This window comes from Coregonus lavaretus (genome assembly GCF_964263955.1).
Source record: "Coregonus lavaretus genome assembly, chromosome: 20".
Lineage (NCBI taxonomy): Eukaryota > Metazoa > Chordata > Actinopteri > Salmoniformes > Salmonidae > Coregonus > Coregonus lavaretus.
In genome coordinates, this window is record NC_140007.1 from 41,557,940 (window position 1) to 41,573,776 (window position 15,837).

At 43.3% G+C, this 15,837-nt stretch overlaps 1 protein-coding gene across 1 annotated transcript; it reads left to right on the forward strand.

The window, feature by feature from the left end:
- Positions 1-1,577: 1,577 nt before the first annotated feature.
- LOC311148172 (cilia- and flagella-associated protein 100-like) lies at positions 1,578-12,343 on the forward strand (the record flags this gene model as incomplete). The annotated part of the gene is made up of 14 exons (XM_084185058.1): positions 1,578-1,652; positions 1,846-2,032; positions 5,209-5,277; positions 5,420-5,520; positions 5,714-5,900; positions 8,503-8,567; positions 9,537-9,700; positions 9,913-9,993; positions 10,173-10,354; positions 10,469-10,562; positions 11,070-11,118; positions 11,225-11,376; positions 11,619-11,754; positions 12,122-12,343. 14 exons carry the CDS (start codon positions 1,578-1,580, stop codon positions 12,341-12,343), a joined length of 1,764 nt encoding a protein of 587 aa, XP_084041184.1.
- Positions 12,344-15,837: the final 3,494 nt, after the last annotated feature.

Consider the following 15,837-nt stretch of genomic DNA (forward strand, 5'->3'; position numbering starts at 1 on the left):
GAGGCTGCTCCTCCTCCTTGCTCGGGCAGGCTTTGGCGTTCGTCGTCCCCGGAGTACTAGCTGCTGCCGATCGATGTTTCGGTGTTTGTCTTGTTTGGTCTTTATTGTTTACACCTGTTTCCCATTATGTTTTATTGTGTTCCCTTTATAACCCTCTGTTTCTCATTGTGTATTGTGCGTTATTGTTTTTGGTCTTCGCGGCAGTTACCTATGTGTGCGGGTCTTGTTATTTCCCTCGCTGTTCGAGGTTGCCAGTGTACTTTGTTTTGTTGCACTGAATCCAGTAAAGTTTCTGCCAGTAGCTCGGTGTCCTGCTCTTGACTTTGCCTACCGCATACACGTCGTTCTGACAACAACAAACCACCAGTGTGTCAACACGCCAAGCAGATCGTTCGTGTCCGTGTCTAACGTTGTGGGTTAGTCCCGACAGCTTGAGCGAGTCCGTCGTCAACTTATTCAGCCAGTTAGTTAGCTAGAATAGTTAGCATACTAGCTAGCCATTGCTTTCAGACAAAGAAGAAACCCCTCCTTTCACGGCACAAACACACAGAGAGAGCTAAGCTAACGTTAACTAGTCACCCATGTCCCGAATTCCTTGAACGACTCTGGCTACCAATATGTAAAAACAAAACACAAATGTAGTTTATGACTTACCCCTAGCAGCTACTGTTAGCTAGCCAAGTGCAAAGCTAGCCACTGAATTGACTCAGCCAGTTCGCGTCTGTTCGCTAGGTCGTTCCAGCTATTGTTTACTAGTAGCTATCCAGGTAGCAACAAGCTAGCTAAATTTCAAGCACAGTAGCCACTTACTACCTAACGTTAACGGTTCAGACAATGAGGTTAGAAAACCGCTGAATGGTAGGCAATTATTGTATGTAATTATTGTAGGCAGCCAGCTGGCGTAATTACAGGCACTCTCAGGTGTGAAACAACTATACCGTTGCTAATAGTTGCCAGTAGCTACCCGCTAGCTAGTCCAGGTAGTGGGTTAGCTAGCTAGCTTCGTGCTTCACCGGGCTCAGCCGAATACAATACTAACCTACAATAATTACATACAACAACCCACGATAACTACCTACAATACCTAACTACAATCTAAATACATAGTTTAAGCTTTACTCGACAAAGCCCAAACTATGTATAAAGCCAAGCTTACCCGACGACCTCACCCGACAACCTCCTCCTGCTACAACATTCAGTGTTCCTCATGTTACTATTCCTTGTGTTAAAATCTACATCGTTGGGAAGGGCTTGTAAGTCTACACCTGTTGTATTCGGCGCATGTGACAAATACAATTTGATTAGATTCTAACCTCCACTCTAACCCCCACTATCTACAGGGAAACAGACAGCCTTCAGACTAGCAGGACCTCTCACCTCCTGCAGTGACACCAAGCCTCCAGTCTCAGGTGACCTGACATCCTGGTGCATTAGTGTCTATAGACAACTAGAGATATATAGAGATATATCTCTCTGGTATTTACCTGGCAACAACCACAGTGTTCAGTACGGTTGTGTAAAGTATGGGAATGTTTATGTATGGTTATGCAGAGAGACAGAGAGAAGTGCGGACAGCGATGAGGAATCCCTTCAAACTCCCAGAAGGCAACATCTTCCTCCTGAGAAACAAGGAGAATGAACAGAGGAAGCTGGTGAAGAAACCATGTTGTGTCGTCTATAGTGTTTGAACATTCTCTGTTTGACTCTATCAGGGTTTGACTGCACTCATGATCATTTTCCACTGTGACTGTGGACCTGACCATAATATTTGACCAAACTCTGTTCCTCAGTGCAATATTTCAACATGCCATTCTTGACCATTCTCAATTGTGTACTGAACCATAGGAGCACCAGCGGCAGCAGATACTGAAGGTCCATGAGAAGTCCACCTACGCTGGGAGGATACAAGCCAAGCAGGCTAACCTGAGGCAGGAGCTGAGGCAGGGGCAGGATGAGATGTACCCCACCTCCAGCAGCAAGGCTGTGTCCACCCTCAGGGATGATCCGGCATGGAGGAAAGCTGCCATCCTGAGTGAGTGTCCATCAGGCATTTCATGACCACCAGAGCCATTTATTTAGAGAGTTCGGCCAACTTTTAGAACAGCGGCCATGTTAGCACCTTTGAGCATTCCATTCATTCTCAGTATTTAGAATCTTGTACATAGCATTGTTTAAAATTCAGAACATTCTGTGAACTGCTTTTGGTCAATATTGCCCATGGGGGAGCTAATATGGCTGCCATGGATTGTAGGTAATGTAAATGCATCATATTGCAGAAACCTCAATGTCCAAACTATCTAATACATGGCTCTGATGACCACTATACTATGATGTTTCTCTGGGACTTTTTACTGTCGTCTCAGAGGGGCGAATCCTAACTTCCACTGAAGTCAAATCTTCACTTATTCTCCCATTGACATCAATGCACGACTAAGTGAAAATTCGACTTGGAAGTGGAAGCTAGGATTCGCCCCAGAGACATTGAGGATAAGTTGATAACTTGACAAGTTATTGAATCTGACTATTGACGCATAATGAAATTATGTATGCTCTGTTGTTTTGCAAGACCAAATCAAATCATCAAATCATATTAAGCTTTATTTATACAGCACATTTCAGACATGGAATGCAACGCAATGTGCTTCACAGAAAAAACCCATATAAAAAAACAATGAAAATAAAAACTGAAATATTTACTAGACAACAAACATAAGAGGATAGAAAACAAAAGAATAACAATACACACTGAATGTCTAAAAAGCACCCTGAGGAAAAGCAAAGATACAAAGGTGTGTTTTAAGATCTCTTTTAAATATGTCCACATATTCGGCCCCCCTCAGGTTCTCTGGCAGGCTATTCCAGAGGCTGGGGGCTTAATAACTACAGGCTGACTCTTCATGCCTATTGGTCCTAGGCTTTGGGATAGTTAAAAGGCCAGTGCCACAGGACCTGAGGGACCTACTGGGAACATAACTCAAAAGCATGTCTGACATGTATTGGGGTGCACAATCGTGGATTGATTTAAAAACCAATAGAAGAATCTTAAAATTAATTCTAAAACTCACAGGCAGCCAGTGCAGAGACTTTAAAACTGGCGTAATGTGTGCTCTCCATCTGGTCTTGGTCAGTACCCGTGCTGCAGCATTCTGTATGTTTTGCAGTTGACCAATTGCTTTCTTCAGTAGCCCAGACAGGAGACCATTACAGTAGTCAAGCCTGCTTGTAATAAAAGCATGGATGAGTCTCTCTATATCAGCCCAAGAGAGAAACGGACGCAGGTGGTAAAAAGCTATTTTGGTCACATTCCTAATGTGTGATTTCGAAATTGAGTTCAGAATCTAAAATGACACCTAGGTTTTTTACCTGGTGTTTTATCTTTATTGCCATTGAATTAAAATGTGAAGTCAGATTCTCGCTCTGTGCTTTGGCTCCAACAATAAATACCTTGGTATTGTCTTGATTTAGCTGGAGGGAGTTGTGAGCCATCCAGGGATAGACAGAGGCATAGTTGACAGGCAGCAGAAAATGGCTACAATATTGCAAAGGAGATCGGAATGAAATGAACTAAACATCTGGGAAAGGAGAGAGCGGGGCCTCCCTCACCACAACACCCAAATATAACTCTCCCAACTTCCACCTCAGAAACTATAATTGTTGTAAACTACAGCTGTTCAATGTTTTCTAGGAATAGACTAACTTAGTTTATTCAGCTAGCTAACTTGGTACAGTATTCTTCCGTGAAAATCGTCCAGGGCACCTAGTCATAAGACGCTACAGCCAGCTAGTATGCCGGACTCCAACAACACGGTTTAGCACCAATACTCGGCCACAACTGTCACGGATTCAGCCGAGGCTGCTCCTCCTCCTTGCTCGGGCAGGCTTTGGCATTCGTCGTCCCCGGAGTACTAGCTGCTGCCGATCGATGTTTCGGTGTTTGTCTTGTTTGGTCTTTATTGTTTACACCTGTTTCCCATTATGTTTTATTGTGTTCCCTTTATAACCCTCTGTTTCTCATTGTGTATTGTGCGTTATTGTTTTTGGTCTTCGCGGCAGTTGCCTATGTGTGCGGGTCTTGTTATTTCCCTCACTGTTCGAGGTTGCCAGTGTACTTTGTTTTGTTGCACTGAATCCAGTAAAGTTTCTGCCAGTAGCTCGGTGTCCTGCTCTTGACTTTGCCTACCGCATACACGTCGTTCTGACAACAACAAACCACCAGTGTGTCAACACGCCAAGCAGATCGTTCGTGTCCGTGTCTAACGTTGTGGGTTAGTCCCGACAGCTTGAGCGAGTCCGTCGTCAACTTATTCAGCCAGTTAGTTAGCTAGAATAGTTAGCATACTAGCTAGCCATTGCTTTCAGACAAAGAAGAAACCCCTCCTTTCACGGCACAAACACACAGAGAGAGCCAAGCTAACGTTAACTAGTCACCCATGTCCCGAATTCCTTGAACGACTCTGGCTACCAATATGTAAAAACAAAACACAAATGTAGGTTATGACTTACCCCTAGCAGCTACTGTTAGCTAGCCAAGTGCAAAGCTAGCCACTGAATTGACTCAGCCAGTTTGCGTCTGTTCGCTAGGTCGTTCCAGCTATTGTTTACTAGTAGCTATCCAGGTAGCAACAAGCTAGCTAAATTTCAAGCACAGTAGCCACTTACTACCTAACGTTAACGGTTCAGACAATGAGGTTAGAAAACCGCTGAATGGTAGGCAATTATTGTATGTAATTATTGTAGGCAGCCAGCTGGCGTAATTACAGGCACTCTCAGGTGTGAAACAACTATACCGTTGCTAATAGTTGCCAGTAGCTACCCGCCAGCTAGTCCAGGTAGTGGGTTAGCTAGCTAGCTTCGTGCTTCACCGGGCTCAGCCGAATACAATACTAACCTACAATAATTACATACAACAACCCACGATGACTACCTACAATACCTAACTACAATCTAAATACATAGTTTAAGCTTTACTCGACAAAGCCCAAACTATGTATAAAGCCAAGCTTACCCGACGACCTCACCCGACAACCTCCTCCTGCTACAACATTCAGTGTTCCTCGTGTTACTATTCCTTGTGTTAAAATCTACATCGTTGGGAAGGGCTTGTAAGCAAGAATTTCACGGTAAAGTCTACACCTGTTGTATTCGGCGCATGTGACAAATAACATTTGATTTGATTCTAACCTCCACTCTAACCCCCACTATCTACAGGGAAACAGACAGCCTTCAGACTAGCAGGACCTCTCACCTCCTGCAGTGACACCAAGCCTCCAGTCTCAGGTGACCTGACATCCTGGTGCATTAGTGTCTATAGACAACTAGAGATATATAGAGATATATCTCTCTGGTATTTACCTGGCAACAACCACAGTGTTCAGTACGGTTGTGTAAAGTATGGGAATGTTTATGTATGGTTATGCAGAGAGACAGAGAGAAGTGCGGACAGCGATGAGGAACCCCTCCAAACTCCCAGCAGACAACATCTTCCTCCTGAGAAACAAGGAGAATGAACAGAGGAAGCTGGTGAAGAAGCCATGTTGTGTCGTCTATAGTGTTTGAACATTCTCTGTTTGACTCTATCAGGGTTTGACTGCACTCATGATCATTTTCCACTGTGACTGTGGACCTGACCATAATATTTGACCAAACTCTGTTCCTCAGTGCAATATTTCAACATGCCATTCTTGACCATTCTCAATTGTGTACTGAACCATAGGAGCACCAGCGGCAGCAGATACTGAAGGACCATGAGAAGTCCACCTACGCTGGGAGGATACAAGCCAAGCAGGCTAACCTGAGGCAGGAGCTGAGGCAGGGGCAGGATGAGATGTACCCCACCTCCAGCAGCAAGGCTGTGTCCACCCTCAGGGATGATCCGGCATGGAGGAAAGCTGCCGTCCTGAGTGAGTGTCCATCAGGCATTTCATGACCACCAGAGCCATTTATTTAGAGAGTTCGGCCAACTTTTAGAACAGCGGCCATGTTAGCACCTTTGAGCATTCCATTCATTCTCAGTATTTGGAATCTTGTACATAGCATTGTTCAAAATTCAGAACATTCTGTGAACTGCTTTTGGTCAATTTTGCCCATGGGGAGCTAATATGGCTGCCATGGAATGTAGGTAATGTAAATGCATCATATTGCAGAAACCTCAATGTCCAAACTATCTAATACATGGCTCTGATGACCACTATACTATGATGTTTCTCTGGGACTTTTTACTGTCGTCTCAGAGGGGCGAATCCTAACTTCCACTGAAGTCAAATCTTCACTTATTCTCCCATTGACATCAATGCACGACTAAGTGAAAATTCGACTTGGAAGTGGAAGCTAGGATTCGCCCCAGAGACATTGAGGATAAGTTGATAACTTGACAAGTTATTGAATCTGACTATTGACGCATAATGAAATTATGTATGCTCTGTTGTTTTGCAAGACCAAATCAAATCATCAAATCATATTAAGCTTTATTTATACAGCACATTTCAGACATGGAATGCAACGCAATGTGCTTCACAGAAAAAACCCAAATAAAAAAACAATGAAAATAAAAACTGAAATATTTACTAGACAACAAACATAAGAGGATAGAAAACAAAAGAATAACAATAAAAACTGAATGTCTAAAAAGCACCCTGAGGAAAAGCAAAGCTACAAAGGTGTGTTTTAAGATCTCTTTTAAATATGTCCACAGATTCGGCCCCCCTCAGGTTCTCTGGCAGGCTATTCCAGAGGCTGGGGGCATAATAACTACAGGCTGACTCTTCATGCCTCTTGGTCCTAGGCTTTGGGATATTTAAAAGGCCAGTGCCACAGGACCTGAGGGACCTACTGGGTACATAACTCAAAAGCATGTCTGACATGTATTGGGGTGCACAATCGTGGATTGATTTAAAAACCAATAGAAGAATCTTAAAATTAATTCTAAAACTCACAGGCAGCCAGTGCAGAGACTTTAAAACTGGCGTAATGTGTGCTCTCCATCTGGTCTTGGTCAGTACCCGTGCTGCAGCATTCTGTATGTTTTGCAGTTGACCAATTGCTTTCTTCAGTAGCCCAGACAGGAGACCATTACAGTAGTCAAGCCTGCTTGTAATAAAAGCATGGATGAGTCTCTCTGTATCAGCCCGAGAGAGAAACGGACGCAGGTGGTAAAAAGCTATTTTGGTCACATTCCTAATGTGTGATTTCGAAATTGAGTTCAGAATCTAAAATGACACCTAGGTTTTTTACCTGGTGTTTTATCTTTATTGCCATTGAATTAAAATGTGAAGTCAGATTCTCGCTCTGTGCTTTGGCTCCAACAATAAATACCTTGGTCTTGTCTTGATTTAGCTGGAGGGAGTTGTGAGCCATCCAAGTATTTAAATCACTAATACAGTCTAATAATTTATCCGTGGAGCTAAAATTCTCTGGTGACACAGAAATGTAAAGGTGTGTATTGTCTGCGTAGCAATGAAAATCAATGCTGTGCTTTCTGATAACGCTGCCAAGGGCTAACATATACAGTATAAACTGAACAGTACCGGACCCAAAATCAAAGGTTGTGGAACGCCACGTGATATATATTTGCTCTGAGTTATGTTCACTGGGGGTGACAAAAAACTCTCGACCAGTTAAATAGGTCCTAAACCAATTTAGAACTGGACCAGAGAGGCCAACCCACTTCTCCAGTCTGTCCAGAAGGACATCATGATCAACAGTGTCGAACGCAGCACTTAAATCCAAGAGTACAAGGACAGAGAGCTGTTGGCGTCTGTGTTGGCTCTAAGATCATTTACCACTTTAACTAAGCCCGTCTGGCATTTCTAATTGCCTTATACATGCCAAGTTGCTCTCTCAGAATATCATAACGGACCTGCAACTTTGACTTTCTCCACTTCCATTCTGAAATGTCTCTTTAATTGATACGTTTCCTCACTCATCAGGATTACTTAGCTACTGCTGTTTTTCAAGACAAAAAAGTGTTTTGTGTTACTGTTACGATGCTCTAGAGAGAACGTGCCCTCTCATATTGGACCCGCTCTCCTAATCCTAATCCTAATTCTAATCCTAGCCATTTAGAGAAGAGAACGAAGACAGTCCTGTATTAAAAGTCAACGGATTTCATATGTATTCCCTCTCCTGTCTTTGCTCAAAGTATTTGAGTTAGCATTAAAGTATTTAAGTTAGCATTAAAGTATTTCAGTTAGCCTAAAAGTATTTAAGTTAGCATTAAAGTATTTCAGTTAGCCTCAAAGTATTTGAGTCAGCATAAAAGTATTTGAGTTAGCATTAAAGTATTTGAGCTAGCATTAAAGTATTTGAGTTAGTGTTGAAGTATTTGAGTTAGTGTTGAAGTATTTGAGTTAATGTTGAAGTATTTGAGTTAGTGTTGAAGTATTTGAGTTAGCATTAAAGGATTTGAGTTAGTGTTGAAGTATTTGAGTTAGCATAAAAGTTCTGTCCAGATGTCTGATCCTAAAAGAACAGGCAGTAATCAATGAGAGTTTGTTCCCTCATCAGAGTCCAATGACAGGGAGAATATTCGTGAGTACATCACCAAGAAGAGAGAGATGTTTCTCACTGAGGTAAGAAATTACATAATGCTTAGTACTGTTTCAAACCCATCATACACCAAACCAATCCCAGTCCAGTTATGTATGATATCTGTCTCTCACTCACAAAACCCAAAAGACACATCAATGCCCTTACAGAAGTTAACACAGCATTATTGTTTTCACTACTGGAGTATATATTTTCTAACCCTTCAAACCACAAGGCTTCTTAGCTTCAGAGTTAATAACAACAACAAAAGCTGCTTTATACGTAAATCAGTTCGGAGATGAGGTAAGTGGAAAAACAGAAAGGCATGATTGCTGTTATTGGTAACACAGCGCATGGCTTGGTTCAGCTTCGTGTGCGTCTCCTTTTTGCTCGAAGGCTCAGTTTATATTTGCCCAAAGTTTCCCTGAGCTAAGCTTGTCTGACCTATTACCCAAGCTCCGACAAAACCCGCATTGTTCCATTAAAAACACACATTTTCGCCCCTTATTTCTTTCCACAGCCTCATAAAAATATGTTTAAAAAAATTACATCAGGATATGCTTGTTGTTGTCCAGTCCTAACCATTACAGAGAAAGTAAATAGGTAAATGAATATGAAAACACTTTGAGGCAGTAGCTTACTTGAAAGGCATCAATCCCCAGGTTTCGAGCTGCATGTCTAATAGGTCCCCTGGCGTCACATTTCACCCTCTCAAGTCCCAGAGCCACAGACATTAACATTTCCTGAGATGACTCACTCTCCAGGCCAGACAAACCTCCAGACACTTCCTTCACTGAGGACTCTGTTTGCCTCAAGGGAACTTGTAGTTCCTCAGTGCAAATTGCAATTATCTCTTCAATGTGACCTTTCCTGTTGTCTTTCCATTGCTACACCAACACAACAGTAAAACCTCTCCGTCTCGGTTCTTACTTTGACCTGTTCTCTGTTTTGAACGCAAAGTCTCTCCTCTCCTTCCTTCCTGTGGTCACTGACCTCTAACCCTCTCTCCCCAGTACTCCCTGGCTGTGAAGAGGGAGATGATTCACAAGCTGGCCGAGATTGCCACCAAAGAGGAGAACAGGATGCAGCAGGCAGAGACATTTCTAGACGAGGACACAGCCATGTTTGACGTGTTCCTCGAGGAGAATGACAAGAACTCCTTGGAGGCAATCAAAGGGTACCAGACTACAGTCCACTCCACTGTTTCTACAAAGCAGTTTTCATATTATGTGATTTCACAGTGTTTTTTTTGTTTTGTTTTTATATAAGTGGATAGTTATGGGTATAATGATTATTATGAATAGTAACAATAAGATACTTTTTTGAATGACTGAACTAACAAGAAGACTGTATTTCCCTCTTCATCTTCTTTCCTGTTGACTGTTGTAGTGCTGAACACGAGACCAAAGCCAAACTGGAGAAGGTTGCAGAGATCAAGAGGATCTCAGGCAAAATGCTGGCAGTGAAAAGGTAGTATGACAGACAGTAAATTATCCTTTATTTTACTATGTATGAGTTATGCATAAGTTCACATACTCTGTGCGATGGCTTCTGGATGTGTGCCATTGTTTGTGGTTGGTGTGAGCTTTACAAATGTTACTGCGTACATGCAATTGAGCATGTTGGCACATGTTCATACGTGTACACAGTGACATCGTCAAGAACGAGGAGATCCTGAAGGAGTTCACCCTGTACAATGGCTTCCTGCTGAAGCTGTCCCCTACAGACTGGCAGGAAAGACAGAAGGCTCGCAGGGCCATGGTGGACAAGATCAAAGCTGCCATCAAGGAGAGGGAGGCTAAGCGAGCCGAGCCAGTCAAACCCGGCAGACGTATGTCAATTACAGTAGTCGTCACATCATATCACATCCAGTCACATTTGACAGACTGTGATTATGGTATCCACTTGGTCTGGTTCATTAGAGATCTGTGTTCTCTCTGTTCAGGCAGAGAGAATAAGGCCAGGGACCTGCCTCCTGTGTGTGACCCCAGGACTCCCCAGAGACAGAGTATGATGAGAACCAAAGGGAGCATCAAGCGGTGAGTGGAGCCCCAGGACAGGATCATTACTCCAGAGCAGGGCTCTCCAATCTTGTTCCTGGAGAGCTATCCTCCTGTTCCCTACAACCCCAGTTGTACCTAACCTGATTCAGTTCATCAACCAGTTAATTATTAGAATTAGGTGCCCTAGATTAGGGTTGGCGTGAAAACCTACAAGACGGTAGCTCTCTAGGAACAGGGTTGGAGTGAACCTACAGGATGGTAGCTCTCCAGGAACAGGGCTGTTCTAAAGTGTGTTGCTGAGATAAGATGTCTCTGTTGCACCATTTAACTGTATCCATGTCACAAGAGGTTGGTGGCACCTTAATTGGGGAGGACGGGCTCGTGGTAATGACTGGAGCGGAATAAGAGGAATGGTATCAAATACAGCAAACACATGGCTTCCATGTGTTTGATGCCATTCCATTAACGCCGTTCCAGCCATTATTATGAGCCGTCCTCCCCTCAGCAGCCTCCACTGATGTCCTTATGTTGGTTGTGTTTTAGGAAGAAGGTTACAGTACCGGTGGATGAGAGCAAACTGCCTGAATATGAGGTCAGATACGTTTTATGCAATATCAGTCACCTGGTCTCACATTAGCCTCAACGTTGACCTAAGTAAGGGTTGACTGTTGAACCTGTGTGTATGCACTACCCCACAGGAACCGGAACTGTACTTCACTGACCCTCAGCAGCTGTTGGACCTGCTGGCAGACCTGGAGAAGCAGAACCTGACCCTGATCCAGAACTCCAGAGAGACAGAGGAGACCATGGAGGAGTTCAACCACACTATGGACAACACCCTCAAAAAGATGTTAGAGAGCCGAACCACTTTATGTCTTGTCCTCACATCTACATAGTGGCAATAGTGATTTAACTACCTGTATTCAAACTGCCATTACCTGTGTGTAGCATAATGTGTTGTTGTGTTGTGCATTCTCCCATTCTTACAAGAATAATCTTCCAAGAACACCTGAAGGAGTATACTGTGAAGAATGCATGACTGCAAAGCATTCAAAATTGGTCAAATTTGAAACATCCTTTGTGTGTATCCAGGGACCAGGAGACAGAGCAGCTGACCCAGCAGATAGACGTACTTGTCCATGCCATCCAGAGAGAGAAGGACATGGCTGCAGAGCTGGAGCTCAAATCACGACTCTTCTCCTTTGGGAAATACAAGGCAGACGACCAGGTAAACATGAACTGTTCACAGACAGACAGCACACACAACCGCTTGCATTCATATGTAATAATAATATAATAATATGCCATTTAGCAGACGCTTTTATCCAAAGCGACTTACAGTCATGCGTGCATACATTTTTGTGTATGGGTGGTCCCGGGGATCGAACCCACTACCTTGGCGTTACAAGCGCCGTGCTCTACCAGCTGAGCTACAGAGGACCACACAGAGGACCACACAGAGGACCACACACACACATACCGTACACAGAGTGAACCCTACAGGGGCAAGGTCACCATACAGTCCTAATCTAGGGCAAATGAGGTACAGTGCGAGTGTGAGGCAGCTCACCCTCACTGACTGACCCTCTGTACAGGATGTGATGCTGGAGGCCCTGGGCAGGAAGGTGGCCGAGGTGTACAGGAGCTACGTGGGGAAGAGTGGGGCCAACCTGACCACGCTGCAGATGCTGACCAACATTGAGGGCCGCATGGGGGAGCTGCTGGAGAACGTGGAGCTGATTCCGAAGGACCGCATGCACATGGCCGAGAGGGCCAGGGAGAAGGAGAGGAGACGCAGGTGGGTCAACAACAGTTAGCTAACATATCAGTAGTCAGTCAGTTAGCTAACATATCAGTAGTCAGTCAGTTAGCTAACATATCAGGGGTCAGTCAGTTAGCTAACATATCAGTAGTCAGTCAGTTAGCTAACATATCAGGGGTCAGTCAGTTAGCTAACATATCAGTAGTCAGTCAGTTAGCTAACATATCAGTAGTCAGTCAGTTAGCTAACATATCAGGGGTCAGTCAGTTAGCTAACATATCAGGGGTCAGTCAGTTAGCTAACATATCAGTAGTCAGTCAGTTAGCTAACATATCAGTAGTCAGTCAGTTAGCTAACATATCAAGGGTCAGTCAGTTAGCTAACATATCAGGGGTCAGTCAGTTAGCTAACATATCAGTAGTCAGTCAGTTAGCTAACATATCAGGGGTCAGTCAGTTAGCTAAAATATCAGTAGTCAGTCAGTTAGCTAACATATCAGGGGTCAGTCAGTTATCTAACATATCAGTAGTCAGTCAGTTAGCTAACATATCAGGGGCCAGTCAGTTAGCTAACATATCAGGGGTTAGTCATATAGCTAACATACACTACATGACCAAAAGCATGTGAACACCTGCTCGTCGAACATCTCATTCCAAAATCATGGGCATTAATATGGAGTTGGTCCCCCCTTTGCTGCTATAACAGCCTCCACTCTTCTGGGAAGGCTTTCCACTAGATGTTGGAACATTGCTGCTGGGACTTGCTTCCATTCAGTCACAAGAGCATTAGTGAGGTCGGGCACAGATGTTGGCCGATTAGGACTGGGTCGTAGTCGGCGTTCCAATTCATCCCAAAGGTGTTCCATGGGGTTGAGGTCAGGGCTCTGTGCAGGCCAGTCAAGTTATTCCACCCAGATCTCAACAAACCGTTTCTGTATGGACCTCGCTTTGTGCACGGGGATATTGTCATGCTGAAACAGGAAAGGGCCTTCCCCAAAACTGTTGCCACAAAGTTGGAAGCACAGAATCATCTAGGATGTCATTGTATGCTGTAGCGTTAAGATTTGTAGGAGCGAGCTATTTGACTCACTGTCTGTAGGAGCGAGCTATTTGACTCACTGTCTGTAGGAGCGAGCTATTTGATTCACTGTCTGTAGGAGTGAATGGGGTGGTGTACCTAAGAAACTGTATGTGTCTGTGTTTCCAGGCTAAGGGAGGAGAAGGTTTGTGTGCAGAAGATGCAGCAAGAGGAGCGCCTGCGTAAAGCCCTGGAGAGAGCGCAGAGAGACACCAAGAGACCTGTGAGTGACAACACAGACAACACACTAAATGTTGGTCACAGACCTTACAAAAGAAAGCATCATACATGACAAACCTTACCGGATATCGGTGTATAGATATATCGACACAAACACTAATGTGAATTTTGTGATTTCAGACTGGGAAGAAGCTGATGCCTCGCTCACTACCTCCGGTGACTGAGCGGTTGGTGAACAATGATGATGGAGACATTGACATGGAGATGGAGAAACAGCTCTACTTCTTCACCTGAACCCACTATCCCCTCCAGCCTACACCATGGCCCCTGATAGATCTTCAGTAGTTGATGTTTTCTAAATGTGTTCTGTAGGCCTATGTTAAATCCAAATTAAATTGTCGGTATGTGCAGATTATTCTTTGGAGAGTTGATACTTTGCCAGTCCATTTTTCACTACCACAAGATGGCAACAAGATGGCACCAAGATCAAGAGTACGTAGAGGCTAAGGAAGAAGACGTCATGAACGGTCCTGTAAACTGAAAGTACAGACCTCCAGAAATACTGAACACAAATACTACCACACACTTTGGGACACTGTTTTAAAAGTGCTTTAATGTCACCTGATGCGTTCACATAAAGCTGAGTTAGGCCGGGATTCAATCCAATAATATGTTATAGGCATTGCAATCCAAGACATATGTTATATGCATTGCGGCTTTTAAAGGCAATTTCCGATTGTGCCGACATATGCAGCGTTTACTGTGAATGGGGATCTCTGCAAATGTGGGAACATTTCCTTTAAAAACCGCAATGCATAAAATCCCACGATCGGTTTGAATCCCAACCTTAGGTATCTGAAGTCAAAAACCACTGGAATGGGTTTCAAGGCATACATACTGTGTGAATTTCAACACCTTAACCAGACCGCCAACTCACAGACATGATAGGTTTACTAAAAGGTTTATTTTATGTGCATTAATTTAGCGTTTTGCATTACTAAGGGCTCTCTCTTTCCACCGACAGTTTACACTCAAATAAGTTTGGATTGGGTGTTCCCTCCCACCTTCTGTAGCCTATAAACGTGTAATAATCGCAAAAAAAAATCAAGATGATGTAACCATATCCAATATGGTAAACTAAGGTTATTCACATGAGTTGGCTGTCCTTGGTTGAATTACATTTGATAATAACAGAACCGGAAATTGATAAATGCACGATCCATTTGACACAAACAACAACTGATTACTATAGGTTTACGTTTACATTCATAACACATAAAAATGTGACGACACCCTCATAGAAAAAGTAAACTTCTACTTCCTAGCATATTAGTGTAACAAACTCATTTGAAGTTCATATTTACAATGGATGGACATTCAAATCATATCCGTTGCATTATACATCTGCATAGAGACAACATAGTATTTACATTCATTTATCTATTCACACGTGTTGTTCTAAACACTAACTAAATCCCATGGAATAAAACATTTAGCATTCTCTGTTTGAAGGAAATGCTATAGATCAAAAGGAAAATGTTAAGTAACACAAGTGAAATGCATATTACTCTGAATAAGATATATATATATTTCAGCTGTAGTGGACAGTAACAAAACATCATCATCAAACACCAAGAACAAGGATTGTATATTATAACTCCCAGCATGCTAACTCTCGTCACTGCACAAGACAAGGTCTAATCAAGACACGCACGACTAACTGTGGCACACACACACACAGACACACAAAGTGAGGGATTGTAAGGCCACACCACAGTCCACATATTCAGTTAACCATTATAGCATGAGCCAGGGTCAACCTAACCTCACCTAGTCGTACAGGAGCCAGGGTCAACCTAACCTAATCGTACAGGAGCCAGGGCCAACCTATCCTAACCTCACAGGAGCGTTATCAGCTCAACACATCTACCAGGAAATCACGTCAGTCTGTAACATCCTCATACTGTAGAGTGTATACTACATACATGAGCTCTGAAGAGCCTCAATTAGCAGTGACCACTAGGTGGTAGGTCTGATCCACTCTACAGAACAGTCAGTTGAAAACATTCTTGAATTATTGCTGTATCTTAGTGATTCATTTGGTTACCATTCCATCTGATACTGTGCAAATAACATTTAAAGTAGGATACACAGTGTTAACTCAACATTGGCTGTGGTCAACACATACTGGTGTAAAAATGCATTGCCGTATGCATTTCAGGTTGGTGAACATTGAGAGATGTCATTTGGCATATGGGGATACTAGTATCCTGCTAATTTTTTTCAAGCCAC